At 38.5% G+C, this 24,853-nt stretch overlaps 1 protein-coding gene across 1 annotated transcript; it reads left to right on the plus strand.

The window, feature by feature from the left end:
• The first annotated feature begins 2,249 nt into the window (after positions 1 to 2,249).
• On the plus strand, positions 2,250 to 22,408 carry LOC140951107 (myosin-VIIa-like). The gene is made up of 13 exons (XM_073400324.1): positions 2,250 to 2,401; positions 2,930 to 2,996; positions 6,566 to 6,712; positions 7,132 to 7,212; positions 7,767 to 7,856; positions 10,554 to 10,678; positions 11,023 to 11,140; positions 12,809 to 12,937; positions 13,580 to 13,753; positions 17,087 to 17,311; positions 17,468 to 17,635; positions 20,102 to 20,355; positions 20,765 to 22,408. The coding sequence occupies exons 2-13, from the start codon at positions 2,973 to 2,975 to the stop codon at positions 20,913 to 20,915; spliced, it is 1,686 nt and encodes a 561-aa protein (XP_073256425.1). The 5' UTR covers positions 2,250 to 2,401; positions 2,930 to 2,972; the 3' UTR covers positions 20,916 to 22,408.
• Positions 22,409 to 24,853: the final 2,445 nt, after the last annotated feature.

Raw genomic sequence — 24,853 nt, forward strand, 5'->3', positions numbered from 1 at the left:
CTGTACAGCCCACCTATAATATCAACGAAACGCCTTTGGAATCTTGCGATACAGAGAAACACCTTGGTGTGTGGGTGTCAAGCAATCTTACCTCGGACAAACAAGTGACTGAACAGTGTGCGAAAGCTAACAAACCCCTTGGCTTTGTGCACCGAGCTTCTAGGTACGTCCAACACCACAAAGCACCCAAACGCGTCGTACACTTTATCTTTCTATCGTCCGGTGCCATCTCGGCTATGCAACCCAAGTATGCTCGCCACAGTCCATTGGCTTACTAAAACGAGTTGAAAACGTACAGCGCCGTGCAACAAAACTAATTTTGAAGCTTACCTTCAGTTGCGATGTAACCTATAAGACCCGCCTCCAACTAACAAATCTGTTACCTATCTCATACTTGCATGAATTTTTGGATATAGTCTTTTTCTAATAAATTAGTTTTCATAGATAGTGAAGTTCTGCCTGCAACTAGACAATCAACGAGATCTACCAGGTCATCGAGCAGCAATGCTATTACTTATATCCCTAAGCGAACTAGAACTGTTACTTATCAACGCTCATTTTTCATACGCGTGTGCCGTGCATGGAATGTTCTGCCCGCTGAGTTACGCACAAGTCACATCTCTCTAGCCTCATTTACGTAAGCGTTCACTACTTCAATATTACAATAAGGCGTTGGACCTGTACAACGTTGACGACATCAGAACCTGGAGAACAATCTGGCCCAGGTGCAACATGGCGAGGACTCTACTATGCCCGCCGACGTGCTGCTTCTAGCAATTTGAACTTCTGTTTTGTTTCCGTTTGATTTTCTTGTTTATATATCAGTAGCTTTAGTTATTATTATTTTTTTCAACGATTGTTTTGTTTTTTAATTAGCGAGGGATCCACTGTAACTGGTTAGCTCCCTGCCTAATATTTTTTATGTATTCATGTATAACGATTGTATTCTAGTTAGGGGAAGCTAAATAAATAAATAAATAAACCAGAACCTCATTCGCACTCTTGAGATCTGCGTTGGTTTGTCTTAAAGGCTCTAGGACAAGAACAGTGCCATGTGACGTTAAGAATGTTGATATTGACGTCGAAGTTCTTGAAGGAGGCATTAAATCGGACTATTGATGTGTTTTCTTACTTTTAAATGGCAAATATTCGTCATTAACACATTGTGAACGCTATTTAATTTTCCTCTTTTTTAGTGCTTCGGCAAGAGTGAACAAAAAAGTAACGTTCACTGTTATCCAAAGACGAAATAGCTGAATTTAATTTCTGATGTAAACTGAAAGGAAATGCAGGAATACATATATTTCTCGATGGTTGTTATCTACAAGAAAAAAAAGCATATAGAAACAAGTTTTTGAACTAGCCTACCAGAGAGTAAGCTCGTTAAGAACTTAAAAATATTTCGAATAAAAATAATGAATAACAATTATTGAATTGGGCTTTTGTATGATGTGAAGAATTATAAAGAACTCGGTGGATAACAAACCTCATAAATTTTTGGTGGAATCTATAATCCGAGGCATCGTTGGTATCATTAGAGGACGAAACTGTTCCCCCGGCGGTCCGCAGTGGTACAGATCTCAATTCAATAGATAATGTTGATGTTGTTAGGGTTAAGTCTCTTTGTGAATAGCCTCTTTAGCCCTCCAAGAGTACCAGTGAGGGTCTCGGTCAATAAACTTATCCTCGTCCCAAAGCGGATAATGCCCGGTCTTCTAGGCGTTTTCAGAAACGATTAAGGGTTTGAGCTCTTGAAAGCCGTATATCCCTATTGTGCTCCTTAATCAGTTCATGCATGCATCTTTACCAATGTATACTTAGGAACAGTTTCGTGCTCATTCGGATATGGCTTTTCCCTTCACAAGTTGGCCTTACCAACGAAAAGCGTGTAAATTCGAAAAAAGGCTACTGTCAAAACTTATTTGAGTCTTAATGCGTTGTTTGTAAGAGTATTTTAATTCCTTGTGTTACTGAATCCACTTTTTAGGACGACCTTCGTAATGCAAGATTTCTCTCTTTGTAGCAACGAGGGTAAGTAAGTAATATTTGGCAGTACATCCGGTTGCAAAGTCAAAATACAGTTTCCTTTTTTGTGGTCCGGGTGGGATATGTCGGGGCAAGGATAACGTAGCATATTTTGCTACATTGAGCAATTGTTGTTGGCTTTAAGGAATTTTTGGTTTACAATGACTAATTATCATGCACTATTGTTGCAGTTAAAAATGAAAGGTTCTGCATGATTGCTGGACCACATAAATGATACGCTCGGCTTTCGTGATCTGTTTCATGAAACTTAGATGATTATTGTCGTCGCGACAGGTTTACCGTTTACACTATCGCCTAAGACCAAAATCGCTTATGTGATAAACCTGGCTTAAACTTAACATCCTTACACCCGCAGGTAAGTATGTTTTTCACCCTTGACAGTCACACGAATCAACCGTTGTACGTCAATCTTCCGCATCTGTCGAGAAAGAGAAATGTCTGCTGAGGGTGTATATATTTTTATTCCGCCGAAATGAAAAGTGAACCTTTTACGGACATCATTATGAATCGCTTCCTTCGTTCAGATGCAATAATTACGAACTTAACTGACCAACTAATTCATGGTTGAAATCAAAGAATATTCAAATTTAACAGTAGGATAAGGAATAAGGGACGTTTTAACTGGATCAAGACTTGAGCTTACAGATCATGTGACTACTAAAACCTGAACTAAATCTCAGTTGCTTAAAGATTTAAAAATGCAGTATAGATATTAGATGGTATATCATTTAGTTTGGCCCGCAAATATAATATTTTGTGGGCTTAACCTGAATTGGAAGTTGTAGATGACATGTTGATGTTTAATACCTCCCTGTTGCGATGTTTTGATTTTGTACAATGCAAATATAGAAATTTGGAATTCTTTACCTTCTTGAAATTTCAGTATTCTCGCCAAAAGATAAGCGCTTCAAAACCGGAGAGAGACAATGTCCATGGAATTGCAAACGCGGGTATGCCATCCTGAATAGACTCGATTTAAACATGTTTATTATGCTTGATATGTACCTTACCTAAATACAATGTATGTCTATAAACGTATACATGTATATAGAACAACTAATATAAGTAAAAGTAAATGTCATGTAGAATGTTATTTATAAATATAGTCTAACTTATATAGACCTCGGTTAAAGACACTCAGATCTAATTCTGTAAGTTGTTACTTAAAGTACACAAACTTGGTTCTAGTCTGGTCATTCTGATGCTGTTAACAGCAAACAGTGTACATAGATGTGCGAGTCAATTTTGCTCTCTTTTGCATGGTTAAAATCAAAATTAACCAGCCCAAAGAGGTTATGTTAGTATACAGACGGTGTGCGTCACGAGATTCGACCAATCAGAATGCGTCATTTGTAGAGTGATTTTCGCGCTCGGAAAGAGCTGTTTTCAGAGGTATATGTGTTGAAATTTTCGCTTTATTCCAAGCTTGTGTTGGTAATTTCGACACTATACCGCCGTGGAAAATTGTTGGAACACTTTATCTTGATAGCAGTTGCGTTACTTTTAAATATTTTGCTTTCTTGAGCGTTTGTGACAAGTTTGAATTGCTCAGTCATGTGCAGGCCGCCATGATGATTTGAGTGTTGTTTTTGCCGTTCTTCTTGGATTTATTGCTGGTTACTGTTAGCGGTTTTATCGAATTATTTTGGCCATCTTGTTACTTCAACCTATCTTCTTTGCAAATTTCGGGGTCTACCCGGGTCTACCCCTGTTAGTTTTCCCGTTATGAGCCGTTGAAAGTGTCTTGGAATTAAGACATCTCTCAGCCAAGTGGCACAACTCCCGGGAAACGGACTGAGAAAACATGCCGAAGCGGATGCCGACTTAAAGCGAGTAACGCCAAATCCAGGAAGAGTTGGTTCTATTTTAAACCACAAAAGGTAAATAAGTTTGAATATTGTATTAACCTTTGGAAACAAAACATTTTTCATAACCCAGTGCGGAAACTGAAAGCGTGAGTTTAAAATAATTTGCATGCGGTGTGTGCTACGTGTATGCAAATCTTCGTGTAAAGTTATGTGAGGGAATAAATTGTTATAATTCTCTACCAAAACACAAAACCATTATCGAAGATCCAGACAACATCATACAGGATTTTAAAACTGTGAGGTTAGGTTTTACTTTATAACAAAATCGATATACTGCGCTCACTTCAATGACCGCACTGACAAGATCAAGATCGTGGTTTATTTTACTGTTTATTTCTGCGGTTGTATGTTCGGCTCTTTCGGTCTGTTTTCTCCTTGCCTGATAGAAGATTTATTTGCGCATAAGGCTTTCAAACGGGCAGGATTTCAAAATAATATAAACTTGTCGATGAAAATAAAATTGTTATGACAGACGATTTCTCACCTAGCTGTTTGCACGCGCTCCCCCTGCTTTGCCGGTAACAAAGTCCATCAAATATATATGCACTTCTAATGGACGAATTTTTTTTAGTTAAGCAAATCCAGATATGAACTACAGATCTCTTTCACTATGAGATAAAAACATACATATAAACCAAACAGTACATAAAATCTTATGAGAAGCAGGAAATTAGTCGCCGCTCAAAGTCGGCTAGATCGCACGATCGTCTCCGAACCGCGATAAACTTCTTGAAATTGCCTTATGAAGCCAATAGCAAGCATCTAAGGCCACTATGAGATCTTGAAAATCCTCGAAATCGCTCTCTTCCGTAATGATTTTCGGAAAAGGCAGCAGTGTTTTGATCCCTGGGTTTGATTCACTTCTCTTACGAGATGCGAACTCGACCGTGTCACGATTGAAATGAGGCACAGTAACAGTTTTACCCATGAACCTTTGTGGGTCGTGACGCACACCGCCTGGTTAGTATATAACAGGCTTTCATTAATACATGGTGTTTTTCTGCAAACCTAAGTGTTTTGGGGCGATAAACAATCGCCATCAGCTTAACGAATAAACATTTTCTGAAATGATTTATTTGTTTATATTTGTAGCAAATCCTGTCTTTATTTGCATAAAAATAGATGGCGAACAAAGACTTGCAAAAAGGTTGCCAACAGAGAAGAAACTTTATCCTCATAAGGGCAGACTTCCTCTCCCTTGATCGTAGCTTTTTAACTAACCGACAGTCATTTTTGGCAATATTCTAAATATGCCTGAAAGGTTCGAAATCCTGGAGAGTACAAGAAGAGGAAAGGTTAATAATCGTTTTCACGTGGTGGTTTTTAACATTTTAAAAAGAGAATCTACATTATTTTTATTTTGTTTTATAAGTTTTTTTTCATGTAATAATTTTTATCAATAAATTTGTTAGATGTTTCTTGCCTTTTTTAATGTCTCCGTCTCTATATGTTACTATGAGACATTAAAAAGCTTTTTTGGCAAATTCGAGTGATTTTCCCACGCTGTTAGTACAGTTGATGAAAAGGGGATTTCGCAATTCTCTTTGACACTGATTATTGCTTTATAAGGCAGATGGACAATGCTGGTCAGAATAGGTCTATTCATGTGGAGTCACATGAATAGGCCGTATTCATATTGTGTGTATATAAGAGGCCTTTATAGGGTTATAAGGTTATATCAGGTTAGAGAAGGCTTTCAATTTAATGAACGTGAAAAAGCGTAAACTGAAATGTTATTTGCTTGATTCCTTTAGAGAAAAAGAATTTTAAATTGTGGCATGCATTTTCCTATGTCCAGAACGACATTAAAACCCCGCATTCAAATATTCCATCCTTTTCATAATCATATTTTGCGAAAGTTTCAAAGAAAGTTTATCAATACTTTTTTTTCACGTCTTAGAGCTTTAATAATCGAAAGCGTATTTCCTAACGACTTACTCAACTGAAAAGAGAATCGTCGCATTGAAAAAATCATTCTGGTTAGAGTCAATAAAGTTCCATAAGGGGCAAATCGAAAGTTCTATTTATACCAAATGTATACAAAAAACGTGGTGTACATTTTTCCTTAAGATATCTAGCTACGACATCTCACGGTACAATAATTTACAACTGATTACCGTTGTTCAATATACAAATAGAAGAACCGGCTGGTACCTTCGTTAGCAAAAATATGACATAAGTTTAGACTCGCGTTAGAAGAAGAAATACAAATTACAAAAGCTAATCGATCGGCAGAAATTCCTGGGTTACAGCAAACAGTGAAGAATTACTTGCAATAGTCCAGGCATGAAGTTTTTTTTTGGTCTCGCCCTAGGATAGCACTATAGATCAGAACAGCACAGATCAAACACATCGTTTTTTTTTCTTTCAAAATCCCGATAATTTTGGTGAAATAATAAAGGAGAATGGTAGACATTTAAGCCCATGTCATGAGCTCGAGACACAAAAAGTCTGTGATAGGATTTCCAAAGCTACGAGGATGCGTTCTATCTACTTAGCTAAGGAAGACTCTCGACTCATCGAGAGCAAAGCCTTTCACTAGATTTAGATTTGGTGGATTTCAGGGTACTACGTAATAGTAACAAGTGTCGTTTACTAATTTTGAACAATGTTGACAAACTTTTGGTTCTCTTTTTCTATCTTTTACAAAGAGAAGCCTGTCAGAGCCTGAAGATCTGTCTAAGTTTGATTTCCTAACTTTTGCTGAGATTAAATTTCAAAATGGAGAAGCCTGCAAGTTTGCAAGTGCGCCTCTGTCAGCACCTTTACTGAGCTGTGACAATGACGATGATCGAATGGTAAGATTTCTTGCTTTCAGTATCATGTCAGTGATAAATATAATTTCATAATCAACCACACAACCTGTAAAATATCAAAGGAAGCACGCCTACACCAAGCAAACATAGTTCGTTTTAGAACCGGAATCAGCGGCAGTTTTTGTGACCTATGGGTTGATCTTTGCAGGCTTAAAGACGGAAACGGTTCCTATCTTATGTTTTGTTAAAATCTTATCTATTACTCCTTCCTGGAGATCCAGGGGTAGTCGGTCGGGTCGGAACAAAACGTTTTCAAGCACGAGCGGACGTGAATTAGGGCTCTTCCTCCCGTGCTTTCACGCGCAGTCAGTTGTCTCGACCCTACTCGTATACTGCCGTTGGGTCTCCGAGGATTATTTTTTCCAGAATCTTTACTTTATTTTCATTTCGTCTCATTTTAGGCTTCATGTGCTATTTCCGTCGCTATATTGAGATTCATGCGGGATATACCAGAACCAAAAGTCATCGAAGAAGCAAATCAGGTCACATTTCACGCATGATTTGGTGTCAGATTTCAGTAGCCTAGCACCATTTTAAAAACTCTTACTTCATTGGACACCTCTTTAGCAGCTCTTAGAGCTGCTAGGCGCCTCATTTATTTTAAGAAAAAGCTTTCCACAAGTTATCTGAAAGCTTCAGTACGCTAAACTCTTTGGTTAGAAGCAATTAGAATAATCTTAGTGAAATGATCTTGTGCTATAAAGAACTCAGACAAGCTATGGAAACATAACACAATAATGGCGGTCTGATTAGCTTACTGACGCAGACTGGGATGTCAATCCAAAAAACCTGAAAAACTGGAGTAGGCGCCCAAAAACCGTTTACATTACATTGCAACAATACAAAGTTGGCGACCAAACGGTTTTGGAGATCAGAGCCTAAAGTTGGACGTAAATAAGTAGGATGATATGGCAAAAACAGAGTTGAGATCCATTGGGTGTTTCCTTAATTTCATTTTCTGAGGTGCAGGTTGCATATAATCGCGATAAGATTTAAATGTGAGTAATAAAACAGCATCTAATTTATCCTTCAATAGAATTCAGGAGAAAGTGAGATGAAAATATCGAACATGAAAGCATATTCTTCCGGTTCCACTTTCAAGAGGAAGATTATCTCTAAAAAGGTAGTATAAAAATAAAAACAATAGTATTAAAGTAAAGTAAAAACCCTAGCCTGTGTACAAACTATTGTAGGTCAATAGACCACACCTTATTCCAAAATGACTACAATGCGTTCTTTTATGTTTATCTTAGTTAGACCCGTTGCCTCGGATTGCACCTTAGAATTCAAAAGAAAGTTTATCTTCAAACAATGCGCCTTAAGCCAATTACGTTAAGACAAAAGAACAGCAAAATTTGCGGAAGCTTTAGAATAAGGTGTATCATCATCATCAAGTCTCATCGCATAAGGCCTCCACACTGTCTGACCAACACTTTCTGTCTTGTGCGACCACTTTGGCTACTTCCCAGCTCTTCCACCCACCTTTGTTTCGTTCTTTCTCGACTGTCCTTCTTTAAGTAGTTTTTGGTCTTCCGTTCATCGCTCTTGGTGATCTTCCAAGTTTCCCCAGCCATAGAGTAGGACCGGAATCCCGACATCAAGCACCCCTGTTTTCCTCCAGACTTGATCATAAACCAGTCAGATGTCACATTCCCGTCCACAACTGCGCACCCAAAGCCCGCGTATATGCCCGCTATCACTCTCACCATCTTGTCTGCTATCCCATAACTTCTCACGATATAGATAGGCTATCTCTGTGTACAGAGTCAAAGGCTTTTTCAAAGTCTACAAAGTGTGCATACAGACCCGCCCTCCACTCATTTGCCTGTTCTAAGATGCTTCTAAGTATAAATATATGTTCAGTTGTACTTCTCTTGGGTCGAAACCCAGCCTGCTCCTTTCGACGTTTCTTGTCTACGCCTTCTTGATCCGCTCCAACAGCATCCTAAAGAATATCTTGCTAATGACAGGTAGTAATGTCACTCCTCTCCAGTTGTTGCTTTCGCGCAAATCTCCTTTCTTGAATACCTTAACAAAAAGCTCCCTTCTTCCACACTTTTGGCCACTGCTCAGTTTCCCAAAGCCTGTTGTAACAACTAGTCAGCCTACTTGCAGTGTTTTCCATGTCAGCTCTCAACAATTCCGCACACACCTTCTCTACTCTAGCCGCTTTCCCTGGCTTTGTCCTCTTCAACGCATCCTTGACCTCTTATTGTCGCCATCTTCCTAGATCCATTTCCTCAATCTCTTCCAATTCTACTATCTCATCCTCTTCCACAGGATTCGTTGGGTCATCTCTGTTAAATATTTCACTAAAGTGCTCCACCCATCTCTGCAGTCTTTCTCTTGTTTCAGTCCTAAGCACACCTTGTTTGTCCTTAACACCTATTTCTTGTTTCCGCCTTTCTCCAGTTATCGACGTAGTAATGCTGTATAGCTCCTTGCTCCTATCATTCTGAGTGGCCTTTTCCGCTGCTGCAGCCCTCTTCTCTATAACCAATTTCTCTTATCCTCCCTTGACTCCGTTTCACTTCGTTGTTCTCCGCATTACACTTCTCCCTCCATCTCTGTTTCAGTCGTTCCGATCTTGCACCCTCCAGTTTCAATTTGCCTCTTTCCTCTCCTTGATCTTTTGTCATGTTTTGCGTCCTATCCATGGCCTACTAAGTTTCTTTTACCTCCCCAAGACTTTCTTTGCTGCATCTCTGTATGTTGCCGAAATCATATCGTGTTCTTCCTCCGGATCATTTATGTCTCCTAAAGCTTCAAACCTATTCCTCACCGCAATGTTGTACCTCCTCCTCATCTCTTCACTTTACAGTTTACTTACGTCAAACCTTTGCCTTACGTTCTTCCTCCCCTCAGCTCTTGCCAACTTAAGACGTATCCTTGTTTTCACAAGGTAATTGTCACTGTATACGTCTGCTCCTCTCATTACTATGGTGTCTAATATAGATGTTCTCATGTTTCCATTCACTAGAACATGGTCCATCTGGTGGCCTCCAGGTGAGCCTATGGATGTCTTTATGAGGGAAGATTGTTCAAGATATGATTAACCCATTTGCACTACAGACGTCGTTGATATAACCTCCCTCCATTGTCATTCATAACACCAACGCCAAACTTCCCCATAACCTCCTCTCTATTGGTGTTGTTGTTGCCTACCTTAGCATTCAAATCTCCCATCACCACAATCATATATTTTTTTTGTTGCAGCTTGAAACAGTGTCCTGCAGCTGGTTGTAGAATTCATCCTTTTCCTCATCCATCGCCTCATTTGTTGGTGCATATGCTTGTACCACCAACATTTTTTTGTACTTTGAGTAGAATTGTGCTGTAATAATCCTTTTGCTAATTGGCGTCCATTCCATCGAGACTCCTTTTGCCCAGCACTCATCATTATGGCTACTCCTCCTTGTTGTACCTCATCATTTCCCACATACACCACCTTCTCTCCACTCTTGCAGTGTTACTTGATCCCGTCCCTTTCCACCTGGTCTCACTTATCCCTAGCACTTCAATCCCATACTCTTTCATCGCCTTAGCTACTTGCCTTGCCCGTGTTATCTCCGCCATGGTCCTCACGTTCCAGCAACCGATGATCGTCTGTCGCTTGGGGGCTACTATGGGGTCTATGGGCCTTTGGGCTTTCTGCAGGCTTTGACCCAAGAATAAGGTGAATCAGTTAAGTTCAACCATTTCTGTTCGTTTTTCTGGTATAAGCATATTAGACATTTCCAATTTAATAACGAAGAAACTAGAGAATCAATTAGCGTCCTGCCGTTTGCTTTTTACAGCTGTTATTAAATTAACATTGTTTTAGGCCAACTTGTCGGCTTCTATGATGTCATATGATGTTCCATCACTGTCCTTAATGAATCAACCAACAACAAACTTGGAGAAAATTTGGTTCATTACCAGTTTTGGAATTCGAAGATCGAGTTTAAGGTAACTATAACCATATAGTATATTGCATTTATTGCACTTTTAAGTACAATCGAAATGCGAAACTGTTTTTATTTACTTAAAATTCAAGTTATAAGAATTATCATGGAAATAGAAGCTCAGGGAAATAAGTCAGACTAAATAATTTTTAATATTACTGTCGTATCGATAAACCTTACAAATAAAGTTTCATATAATGCACTTGGAGAAATGATACGAAACAGGCTGGTCAAAAAAAAAAAAAACAGCCAAAAGTACAGTAGAACACAGTTAATTGTTAATTGCCTCGTACGTATCGTGGTTTATCCGTATACTTAAATGGCGTTCTCCCTTTTTTTGATTGACAGGGATGAAATATATTGCCAAATATGCCGCCAGCTTATTAACAACCTTTCCCAAACAAGTTATTCAAGAGGGTGGATCTTACTGGCTCTCTGTATTGGTGTTTTTCCACCATCAGACGAGGTGCGGTTAGGATCAAGAGAGGATAAAGGGGACAGAGAAGGCATCCCCCATACACACCCTATTCCATAGGTAATTCGTCTCGAGTTATTTTTAGAATCGGGATAAAGTTACCTCGCGCGCTGCGTGGATGTTTCGTGGAGGTTTTGCATGACTAAACGCTGCGCAAAACATGTCGGGCAAATGGCAATGAAAGCGTAAAGAGATCGAGATCATTCCTGAATATTGGCGCGAAATGAGTCGGCGCTCACCTGGGAAAACTAGACTCTTTGAAAACCCGTGGAATGAGTTTAACTCGAAGTAACCTCAGTGCTTTAATAAAATGAGAAATTTCGCCGGTCTATTGAAACCGGTCGTTTGTACCATACTTATTAGAGGAGACTGCTTATGAAAAGCGGCAAACATCAATGATAAAAACAACAGTGCTGCAGTCTATGTTGGAAGTACCCTGAAAGTGCACAATCCTTTGTTTTCTGTTGGCAAATTGTTACGGAATAAATTAATGCAACGTTTTTATTAGTCAATACAATCAAAATGATAGGAATTCTTTTGAACGTTGTGCACTTTCAGGTCCACAAAAACATATAACAAAGGAGCCCGACGGGTTTCATAACCATTCCACTCAATCAACTATGTTTGTACAATAAAGCAAGTAGGACGCCAAGTGTTATTTTTGTTGAATAATAAAAGACTAATAAAAGAGTAAATATCAAACCAGAAATTGCTCTCTTCGAACTGTAAATTATAAATAATCCTTAGAGAATATTCAGTGTGTTACGGATTTTCCTGCTGTACTGCTAGTTCTATACAAGAGAGGAAGGGTGATTCTTTTTTAATTTCCATTTCGCTGACACAGCTCTAGCAGAAATCTCTCTTTAGTCGTTTTCGTGGACAAAACGAATAGCAATATCGCTCTCCGCATCTTCCGCCATTTTGTTCTGCGTCAATTCGTGAAGGGCGCGTGGCTCTGAGCGTGGGTCATCCACGCGGAACACATTCGCGCTATGTGATTGACTGTTTTCTAATCCCCCTTGGGATCTGTGGTCTTAAAAATAAATCGAGACGAATTACCTATGGAATAGGGTGTGTATGGGGGATGCCCTCTCTGTCCCCTTTATCCTCTCTTGGTTAGAATGTAATAATCGATCATTAGAGCACTCCTGTCACTTAAAAAAAAGTAATGCCATAAAACTGCTGATCTTGGGCAGATGAGAAATTCTGTTCTCGATTCTCTTAACTTGAAGGCCCATTGGTAAAAAAAATCACAACACCCTAAATACCGTTTTCTATGAGTTTTACTCAAGACCACTCAAGTTTCTCTGGTGTTTACGGCTTTTGTTTTATTTTTATAATAATTTATTTGACTGAGATCGTTTCATATCAAAATTATGTTGGTTTTAAGAAAAGAAAGAAAGGTAATTTCAAGGCTAAAATTATTAATTAAAGGCCTGTTCTCGCTAATAAGAATTTCTTTAATTTTTAATTTTTCGAGTAGTCTGTTGCTTCATTTATCCGCTTTTTCCACTTGTACATTTTGTGTAACCCGCTTAAGCCTCGTGAAAACGGGCGCAACATTGTGGGCAAGAGGTAATGAGCCTTTTCCACATTTCATGTTTAGTGTAAGATCCTCAGTTATTTAATCCCTTCTCTATAATCGACTTCAATCTGCAGTTGTTAAATTACATACGAAGCTTCTTGAAGCAGGGTCCCGGTGATTTTGGGGAATATTGCTACAAAATTCTTCAACGAACTCTCCAAATCGATTGCCGAAGGCAACCGCCGTCAGCAGTGGAACTTGAGGTATGTCTCTCTATATTCAATGACAATTTTATAAAAGAAAAATAAAAGACACTGGGACTGGATTCATAAATAACCCATAATTGTAAGTCATATCCTAAGGATTCAAAGACCTTTTGTTTGTTTATTTGTCTTTTTGTTGGGAAAAGCGCTGCGTAAAATCATGGGATGATTCCTCGAGCAAAGTCAGTGTCAAATAAGGGCAGTTGGAAGACTAAATCCCTTAAAGAGGAAGCCAGTTATTTATCTATTTTTTTGAGTGGCATGAAAGAAATTTTATTTTTCGTGTTTTGAGTTTGAAAATGCTATAATGTTATTATGTTTCGCCAGCCCCATGTAAGGTAATCTAAGACAGTCCGCTCCACGCTCTGAATTCCAGATTCCAGGTGCTAGAATCCAGGATTCGTTGTCAGCGGAACTTGGATGCCGGATTCCAATCGTTAGCGGGATTCTGAATTCCGGATTCGGGTCCACAACAAATACATTTCCCAAATTCTACATTCCAAAAGCAAAAATTTCCCGGATCAGTCCGGGATCCGGATTACTTTACTTTATAGCTCCGCTAGAAATATTCTTGTGCTGTTATCATGAGATACGTATTTCTGTTTAATAGTCAGTTAATTGTTCATCCTTTTTTATTATCAGGCGGTCAAAACTCAATCCCAGCCCATCATACCAGTCACATTTATGGATGGCTCAATTAAGAAATTTGAAGTAGATCCTGCCACAACTTGTAAAGAACTCTGTAAGCTAGTTAAGAAAGAAATTGGAATGAAGAGTATTTTTGGATTTTCTATCTACATTGCAGCCTTGGAGCAAGTAAGTTTTTGCTAATTTAAAAGTCTCAACAGGGTTGGCTTAGGCGGTAAAGCGATGCACTGTAAACAAATATAAATAGAGAAAATCCATGTTTACCAAAAGAGATCCCTCATTCACAACGACAGAGACTGATGTGATTGGAAAACACTGTAAAGCGCATAGAGTGTTTCCACAAAGAATAAGGGGCTGAGGCGACCTTTCTTTTTTCTACCATGTGAAACAATCTTCTGGCGATGTGATTCAGTATCCAAGTGACAGGGTGAGCGAGTAGAACAAAATCGAAAACTACGTCATACGGGTCATGCTGAATCAAAAAAGCTAACTACAAGACATGCCCACAAACAATGTAGCGATCGAGCAAGATCGTTCACAAGACTGATATCCCTGCTTAAGTGAACTAATTTACAATAGGGGAAACAACACCGCTATATGTTTTAATGGTGAAAAAAGATCAACTGGGTTAAAAGTCTTAAAAGGTAAAAGTTTCTCTCGTACTGCTACCGGTGTCTATTTCAGAACTGACATTGAAATAGGGTCCCAGTTCGTCTCCAGTAAGGAGGGGGACATAGGGGGGGTCTGAACACCGCAACACCGCAAAAAATTTTGCCGAACACCGCATCACCGCAAGAAAAGTCGCTGGATCACCGTCACCGCAATATCTATTTTCAGTCTAATGATTTTAGCGTCAGTACAAGATAAAGCTTTCAAGATTTTGCCTTTGACCTTAAGAAAATCTCTGAAACAACACATAACGGGGCCAAAGCTGTAGTTACTCCGCCTGTGCCTTTCGATCTTGGTTGTTACGTACACTTTGACTCTAGAATCCTAGAAGATCTATGAACTTGAGCGGAAAATTACCGCTGCCTCGTGCTACAAGAATATTTCCGGGGAGTCGCTTGTCCTGAAATTAATGAACATTGTCACAGAAAAATACTCCCAGTCTCCTTTCTTGAATATTTAAGTTTCAGGCTTTGAAACCTTTTAACTATGGGTACTCAGGCAATAGACCGTATGCATGATGACGTAACACGCCCGAAAGGCAGTATGGTAGTTGTAGTCACGCTCAAATCCAAGATGGCGGCCAGTTGTGCTAGTAGTGGGGGAAATAGGAAAAGTACGTAGTATTTGACGTATCTGAAGGCTCAAACAAATACCCCGAGCCGCTACTTGACCGCCCGGCCACATAGGGCTTATATCTGGTCCTGAAAATGATTTCGTGGATTTCGTGTTGATTGATGACCTGCTAACCTGAAGGACGAACCTCTCCATTTGTATTGCTTCAAAATACCCGACGATAGTGTTTTGCTATGCCCTTTCTGAGACGTTTCCACACCCTGTTTAGGACACACTTGCTTGAATTATATACTCTATTCAGATCCTGTTCAGGGCAGAGAGGCCAAATTACATAAACCAGCGGCACGTCCCTGTATAGGTCATATATCGAATATCTTTAATTTTCAAACCCAGAACAGCCCGCGACTCATTTATTCTAGCCAAAACAAGTTTTCGCGCTACCACGTTGCCTTGAAATTTTATTCTTTCTTTATTTTTTTTTCCTCTGTTATTTCTTTTTTAAACAAAAAAAAAATACACCTTACCCCTCCCCCTTGTCCCTCCCCCCTAGTCTCCCGCGGCCCGTTCACGCGCTTGATATCAATAGCTATTTGACCCATTTGAGAAAGTAGACAAAAATAGGTCAAATAGTGATCCAAACAGCGTCTTAAAGGTCCCAGAAGATCGAACGACCTTGGAGTGGGTTTAGACAGATATCAGATTGACCTCCGTACGACCTTATACAGTTAAGACTAGCTACGACATTCAGATACAGAGACAATGCGTGTTACTTACCAAATGCATTCTACAAACTTCGCGAGTCTCTTTTCCTCTTTGTTTATGGAGCATCGAAATTTGTTTTTCCACCTATAGTCTTCTCCACCTTTGCCCTCCTCGTAAAAAAAAAGCTACGCAATGAACTACGCATTCAGGATCGACAGGATCAGCTGCGTCAGTCGCAAGGTTTTCGCTCATCTTGCCTGACGGACGTACATGTGGCGATCCTGGTCGCGAAGGTCACGTTGCTTATCAAGTTACTTAATATAAATGAAAAACAGGCTTAGGATTGGTGACGGGCAGCGTATTTAATATTAACTAGAGAGTATTAGAGGACCCTTAGAGTGTATTTTATTTCAAATCAAACATGATGGAGGCTAAATTTAGAACTGACAAGCTTCAAAATGGAAACTGCGACACCGCAGATAACTTCGTTTCACCGAACACCGCAGACTTTAAGACGCAAACATCGCACACCGTGAGGTTTAAGAACACCGCAACACCGCAAGCTGAGATTTTGTTCACCGCAACACCGCATGAAAAAATGCCTAACACCGCAACACCGCAAATCCCCAATGTCCCCCTCAGTAAGGGACATTAAATTGTACTTAAATATTATATCTGCAAATACATTGACACTAATAGAAACAAAGTAGTCGTTGTTGTTGTTGTTGTTTTGTTTTGTTTTGTTTTTGTTTTTGTTTTTTTTTCAGGACTCTAGATTAAATTTGGAATTTATAACTTTCTCAAAAAAACAGGCATGAAAGGCTAGTTTATCGTTTGTCACACGTGTACACTATTTTTTTACCCGTCGTGGTTTTTGACTTGTCGCTACTGGTCCTCATCAGACGTAAGGTGTCAATTATCAAGGGGGAATATTAGTATGTGTTTCCCTTGGAACTGGTCAGTTCAAATGATCACCACAAACCGCATAATATCAAGCCAAGCTTTAATAATTATTCCATCTAAAGAAATGCATTAATTATCTATAATTCGCAATCAGAACAAACACAAATCGAGTCTTAATATTGTAGCTAAATTCAGAAAACTTCGATGTAAACTTACTTCTGTGGCTGGTCGTTATAACAGTCTTACTTTACAGGTTAGCAGATTCTTTAAACATTTTTCAGGTAAGCGGATTTATAAACAGACTATAAACTTCATTCTCACTTCGATTACTGAAAAAAAAATGGTTTGAAAAACAATAACCTAATGCTTTTAAATCAATGTATAGAATCAATGTCAATCAACGTTCTTAAACATAATCCCTTTAAACTTTAACTAAATCAATGCTCATAGTCACGCAATCATTACGGTTTTTTGACGAAACGGTATGGATTGTTTGTTTCTGTGAAGAAAACGATAAACAAGCCTATCATTCATCTCACATACTACGATGAAAAATAAGAGACAGTTTTAAATGAAGTAGGCATTTCGCTAATTAATGTCTTCAAAATTTTCCTAAAATGGATATCTTCTTTAAGGGCTTTTGCTGTGTTGCAGGTGGCTAACTGGGGCTGTGGTTCTGAAAGTGTACTCGATGCCGCGTCTTTAGCCGAGCAGTACGCAAGGACAAAAGATAGAGATGATCCCGACGTCTGGGGCTTTTACCTGCGTAAAGATTTGTTTGAGCCTGTGATTAATCCAAACAACGATAGGGTGGCCACAAATTTGATTTACCACCAGATTATCGGTGGGATACTAACTGGAGAATATGTATGCAGCCAGGTAAACTGGATAAGACAAACAAAAAATAATTCCCTTAATATTATTATTGTTGTTGTTATCATCATCATTATTATGAAAAATCACATGCTGGATAGGACATCACCTTTTTGAACCTCATTTTTCACTTTTCTTTTTCTTTTCTTTCTTTTTTGGTAGGAAGAAGATCTGTTTGACATAATAGCTAAACGATACTACATCGAAAATGGTCCCGAGATGGAAGAAGACGTCCTACGAAAATTGATTAAAGAATCTGTGCCACAGTTTGTCCTTGATAGTAAAAAAGGGGATGAGCTTTTTAACAACGTCATAGAATCATTTTATAAGGTGAGCTCTCAAAAAGATCCTTCCAATATCTATATAAGATATAGAGGTGCGACCAGTCGTTCTCTAATTACGTTTTAATTTATTGCTATAACACCTTGCATCTCTAGGAAAGTTAAACAAAACCCAACCTTTTTAAGTTGAATTGGATTTTTAAAACATAATTATTAGTTGTATTATTAATAATACTACTAATAAATTTGTCCATGCAAATGATCACTGTCTTTTCAGTGAGTAATCGACTTTTTAAAAACTATTTCAGGCACATGATTGAAATGTAAATATGTTTTTTCTTCTTATCCGTTTAAAGCTATTTTTGACAATGTACTCGTTTATTTACCAAACAAGCAAATAAAACTAGCAAATGAATCACGATAAATAAGTGGCATATATTTTTCGCTTGTCGAAAAAAAGGAATAACTGAAACTGAATTCACCTCTGTAGATTGTACCAAGAGCCAACTGAACAAATTTTCGACAAATAAAAACCTTGGATACTTCAAAAATTAAAGAAAGTTTTTGGCCGGTAATCGTCTGATTCATCCCACCTCATCAGCTTAGAGGCAGTTAACGGGTGTATATTTTGTTCGAAATTCCAGGCAATGGCTGAGAAGACTTATTTTTTTGTCAAAAAGATCGCTGCCCGTGTTGTTTTTGTTACGGTCATGGCCATATGGATGACCGCCGCGTTCCTCTCTAGGAAAATTCTGTGAATAAATAAATAAATAATAATAATAATAATTTAATAATAAGATGAGGAAAAGACACTCAAGTATGGGCCCATGATGTGGGAGCTGAAGCAGAGATACATTGGTTACAGGGATGAACAGTACAACGTAATAATTGACGTGTGGGTGGTTACTCTAAACACCTAGAGAAGTCGGTGAGGAAGCTACTTGGAGCGAGAGCACGGAGCGTACTTGAGCGGATGCAGAAGTCGGTCATCTCAAACACTTTAAACATAGCCAGAACATTTAAGATAAATACTAAGTTAGGGCGCTAAGGGCTCCAGTTTTTAGGGGTTTTTTTTTTCTCTAGAAATCTAGAAACACAAGTTTCCTGATGTTTTCACCTAAATTTTTTAGAGTATTAGAGTTTGATATTATTCTAAATATGCTTTTAGTAGAGATAACCACATTATGATGGCCTCGTTTAGGTATATAAGAGATAATGAAAGTATAAAAACTGACTAATTTTCTAAATAGGCTTCTGTCTTTGCGTAGGTTTTACAGAGTATAAGAATTTAATAATATTCTAAATTGGCTTTTTAAGTAGAGAGATTCATATCATTATGTATATTAGGATCGTATTAGGGTTTCGTACTGACCTTTTTTTACTTCCAAGTATACTCTGCTTCTCAAGTGTTGTAGGTCACGTTATGCGCCCTATACTACTCATAATGTGGACAACATTCCAAAGTTTTATACTGCGACATAATAATAATAAAATCAACCAGAGCGTAAGAGCCAGCGTCACTCTTAAGAAAAAGGTAATGAATGAAATACCGAAAATTCCTTTTTGTTTTGGTTATAACTTTCCAATATAATGCGTTCTCTAATGTACAATGAAAGTGTTCGATAGCAGCCATAATTTTCTTTAATTTTACATGAAACCCCTAGCGCTGACGTTAGAAATCAAGGCATTCATCCATTATTCATTCGAATGCTGTGACTGTTGGACTGGGTTATACCTTAAGTACAGTCGACTTCGGATAACTCGAACCCCCGCTAACTCGAACCTCACGCTAACTGGAACCAAAATCGATTTCCTCTGGATTTCCATCATACAGTTACTGTAATTTTACCCTCGGTAACTCGAACCCTCGATAACTCGAACTCCCGCTAACTCGAACGAATTTTAGTTTCCCCTCAGGTCACTTTCTTTAATAATTTTACCCTCGATAAATCGAACAAAGTTTTGAGCCCTTAAAAAGTCGGGAAAAAAAGCCGTCTCCTGGCGTCCGAAACATTGAATTTTGGATTTCCTATTGACGTGTTGTAGGAGTATAGTTTACTAGGGGAGGTAGATGTTGATTGTCACAGGTTAACGTGAAGCAACTTTACTTCTCAAAACAGTAAAACGCATGCTCTATTTAGGCCATGTTTTGTTACGTTACGTTCTGATTTATAATCTAGAAGTATCTTTTAATTTTCACTTGACATTTCTACAATTAAATGTGATTAAAATGTTCACTGTACAGTAAAAACTGTTTTTTACCTTACTATCGGCTATTTTCTTCGAACTCCCGATAACTCGAACTTTTTTCGATTTCCCTTGAAGGTTCGAGTTATCGGGAGTCGACTGTAACATTTCTCTTGTGCCCTTTTAAGTGCAGAATAGACCTGTAGACAACTTAGGAACCTGTCCTTAATTACTTTTGTAGCTCAGTTTCTAAAGCTCGTGCAACACTGTGATCCCCAGTAACACGGAACATTAAACTTCTCAAATATATATTCTTCCTTTTCTATAGAGTCCACGCGTGAACGAAAGAGCTGATGGAGAATTCGTCAAACACGACATTGTGATATACGCAGCAACCAGCTGGTTTAATGAATTCTCAAGAATGTTTGATGGTTTTGTGTCATCGGGGCCAAAGCTTCCTAAAATCGCCATTAATCTTGCTATCAATTCAAGTGGACTTCTTGTTCTACCGAAGGAGGATATTAAAGCTCCACCTGTTCTTGGCCTCGACTTTTCTCAGATAAACAAAGTTGAGAGTGTGAGGTATGTTTTATTCGAGTGATAATTCTGAATATTTTTTAGTCTTCCTATATATTTCACTTAACGCAACAAAGCAAACTAAGAGTGCAACATTTATGGTGTAAACGTTCTCATGAATCCGATGGTTAAAGCTTTTTAAGGTCTAGTAGGGTAATTACAGCCCCTTTCCTGCTTGATGGCTGGTGCAACAGTTACATATCGTTCTATGCTTCTACTGATTTCTCTTAGCAGTTAATAGACACTCTAATACTGTCGTGCAATAATCACTCAGAGAAATTTAGGAACTGACCCCGCCAGGCTAAATCAGTAGGATAAGTTGTTCTACTTACTGCTTTTGCAAGTAAAATTTCAATGCAGCTTTTGTTGTTTTCAAGAGCTTTACCTTAAAGTAAATTCATTTACCCTTTTGTAGGAAAGGAATGTATCTGGATCCTGTTTTGGCTGTGACGACAAACCGTTCCGTGTATTCTTTCAGAAGTCAACAAGCGGACACCATAACTGATCTTCTTAACCATTTGAGGACTCTCGATAGCAATGGAACCGTTGATAGTGACGCTCCATAAGTCTTTGTTTCAAAACATCCTGAGTATTACAAATTACAGTGCATAAACTGTTCAAGACTGAGGAAAAATGTACTCTAAGAGGACGATTGTATATTTCTACTTTTTATCAGAATGAAAAAGTTATAGTAGCGTAGAAAAAAGATCCTTTAATTCCTATATTTTCTTGAAGCGCCCCTTTTGATTTGTAAACACCCTAGCTCAGGATTTTTAGTCCCCGAAAAAGTTATTTTATTGTAAAAAAATAATCAGTATCAGCAGCTCATGAAAATGTCGCCAGCAGGCGCGCAAACAAACTTTAAACTCAGCCCAAGTTGTGATTTGAAATTAAGCAAACCGGCTCAGTTCAGCAACGCGGATACAAGCACTAAACCAAGTTGATACATGCATTTTGAAAGTGGGTCTGATCATGCAGATCGAGGAAAAGTCGATTCATAGTACGAGACCGGCTAATACCAAGAACGATGAGAGTGGAATTCAGTTTGAAGGCTTTTATTTCAAGATCAAAAATCTAGTTAACTGTAACCATTCATATAGCAAAAATACCGTGCTGTACTACTATATATTTTTAGTCAGCTTTAGTTTTTGTAGCTTAAGAATGATACGCATTTGATCATGTTTTGGTTAATTTGCGCAATACAAAGTAATAAATTATCGTATCATTAATCTAATCATTATTATAAAGTTACATCGGACGTTTTCACTGTCTACTACTACTGCTGTACAGTGCCATTCAGGCTGTGACCGTCGCACAATGATGCAACAAATAAGATTTGCAAAGATGCATGTGAAACTGTCAGCGATTTCCTCAACCCAGAGAACAGAAAAGCTTTCACGATGGATTGATAGATTAAAGTGACTAAAGTGCCCTCTTTTTAGCTAGCTCGTTCGTGGTTTCAAATTGTTGTATAGGTTTTAAGTGATACCTGTAGTCTACCTGTTTCTAAAAGTCGAAAACAGTGAAAATGACTTTAACATGAAAACGAGGCTTAAAGTTGCAACCAAATAGATTTTAAGAAACACACAAAACAAAACTACAAAGAAACTCCTATATCTCCTTAGTCTTTTCAAAAGACAATTGTAACAAGAGCACTGCCGTTTTTGTGGGAAACGACACGACAAATACCGTCCTCTTATGAGACGTGTCTAATCATCTTTATTCTACCCGAAATAGAATCTTCAAAGTCTTTTTATGAATTCTGCCGGGCGTGTCAAATGTTCCTTTTTCAGACAAAAGAAACTTTTGTCCTTCAACTTTGTCCAGTTTCTATCCAAAAAACTCACGGCTTAGCCGATAAATTTTTTGTTCATTCAGCCTCGTTTTCATGTCAAATGGAAAAAAGGATGATAGTGGTATTAGATTAAGGGAAGATAATACCCCATCTTTCAAGCCATTTGTATTTCACTATATTTCTGGACTGTTGGTATCTTTTTGGCAGAAACTTTTTTAAATTGTTAAGTATCACTTCTAAGTATTACATAAACATTCTTTAATAAAAGAAGAAAAGTATTGCATCTTTGCAGTTGATTTTACGTGTGTACATAGCATCAAATGATGTAATTAGTTCAAGCTTTGCACAATGCAAGCCGATGAAACTATCAGTTTGGATCCGTCAAAGATAATGATCCGTCGACCGGATATTATCACCAGTCGGCCATGGATGGACAAGTTCTGATGCCCAAAGGGCCGGTGCCAACATGCCTCGCAGATGCGAGAAAACTGACGTGTGAAAACGTAGGTTTAACGTGCACTGAGGTCTGCCCCTGCATGGGGGATGAAAAGTACGCAATCCCCAATAAGATTATAAATGGCTGTGCTGTCAAGTGGGGAGGAATCAAACTGTGAATTTTCTCGCGCCTTCGATCGGCGCAGGCTTCTCGCAGTTGCTTAGTCCTTTACCGTATACATGAATTCTTCTCAGTCAAGAATGCACCCTTGGAACATCCTGGGGCGAAGTGGCAGTTTAGAGTCAATGATATATCTGGATCCGTCCCGCTTAACCAATAAGGTATAAGGCAACAGATCTAAGATCACAAATAGAAGGAGACTTATCTGTTATCTTCAGGTTATCTTTGATTCCACGAGCGCTTTCAATATCTCAGTAGTTATAGGGTCCATTTTGACCTTTGGCCTGCCCAAAATCCTTTGAGACGCGCTGACCATTGAAGCAACCAGGGGATGACTGGAGATTTTTGATAAGCCAGCCAACTGTAGCGCCCAGTCAATACTGTAGACCGCGTTAAGAACTGCAGAAGGAGAATAAGCTTCATGAAGAAGACACTGCAAGTAGACTGCGATCTGGAACGGATTAGGTGGAAAATGGCAGACTTGATTGGAGGAAGCGCAACATTTGCATCTTTTAAAGCGAACAGTACCATCTGCTTTGGAAGCAAGAACAGTGCTTTTCACCAAAGAAGCCGTGGGCTGAAGAACCTCTGAAATTGAGGCGAAAAATTCCGACCACATTTCAGACTTGAACACATCTGTAAAAAGACAAAACTAACAAAGAGCAAAGGGAAAAACAAAAGAACATCCGCTTAACAAGAAACTGAAATAAAATAATAAATAAATATATTAATCAGGATCAACCAAAAAAGAATCAAATATACAAAACCAAGAAAAAAGACCTAATAAACAAAATTAAAGACAACAACACCGAAAATAAAAAGTAAAACGAAGCATAAAAGAACCGCAAAAACCACAATCTGACGCACAAATGGTCATAAACCTTGTAAAGAAAACAAAAAAACTCGAAATCACAAAGCTGAAGAATGCCAAAATAAAACATACGAACTGATCGACACTCAAAAGCATAACCCGGACACAAAAGGTCCCTATAATCATAAAACACATTGTTATACAGAAACCGAGCAAATCTGTAAATCCTGGGCACAGGTGGTCCCATATACCTGGCCTTCCCCTTCCTTTGGCAAAAAAATAGCGAGGAAAGGGAAAGGAAAAGGAAAGTCGCTTTTCCCTCTCCCCACCCCGCTCGACCAAAGGCCTGTTGACAGGCTACATATACCGGGCACAGATGGTCCCGAGCTTCAGCAGACCTCTCAAATCACGAATCAACTGTACACGCATGTAACAAAAGTATAAATTCATGAACGTCAAATCAGGTTTAAATATTGGAAGCAAAAAAGTCTTCTGTATTCACATTGGTTTCCCTGCGCAAGAGACGCGAGTCAGTTCCTCCTGGAACGGAAACATGAACCCCTAAGAAAATATAAAAGAAACAAATTAGCAAAACAAAAAATGAAAAGAAAAAAGTAAGCGTGAGTGCGTCCAGAGAGAACACTTGTATTCAACACTCCTTAAATACTCTTAACAAATCCCTAGGTAATTCATAACAACGAGAGCATATTTTCCACTAATTTTTCAAAAACGAGGAAAAATCTTACTTTCGTCTAAATTCCCCACAGACACCATACCCGTGCGTGACCACAATAACGACACACCATATAGTCCGGTGGCTGAAGGTTCGGATCTATACAGAGTGGACAAAAGCACCAAACTTTGCATGGTTGTAGCTTAAGGCATGTTAGTCAATTTTAGGATCGGTGCCCACAGATACCTCTTCAGGATTTGCAGCAACTTCTCGGGGAAGTTCTTTAACAACCTTCCATGATGGGTGCCCTGTGCCGACAATTGCGATCCCTTGTTTTTTGTCATTTTTGATGAAAAATACATAAAAGGCATGTAGAAGGAAAAAAAGACTGTATTACTATTATTATCATTGAAACCAATGACTATAACAAGTCAACTTTATGATATAGTAACAATGATATACTATGGTGGATGTCCTGTGCTAAAATATCAATTCCTTGTTTTTGCCATTATTGTGATGAAAATCACATGAAAGAGATGTAAATGAAAAAAAGAAATTGTATTTTTATTAAAACCAATGACAAAAACAAATCAATTAAATGATATAGCA

The sequence above is a fragment of the Porites lutea genome, chromosome 10 (assembly GCF_958299795.1).
Source record: "Porites lutea chromosome 10, jaPorLute2.1, whole genome shotgun sequence".
NCBI classification, from domain to species: domain Eukaryota; kingdom Metazoa; phylum Cnidaria; class Anthozoa; order Scleractinia; family Poritidae; genus Porites; species Porites lutea.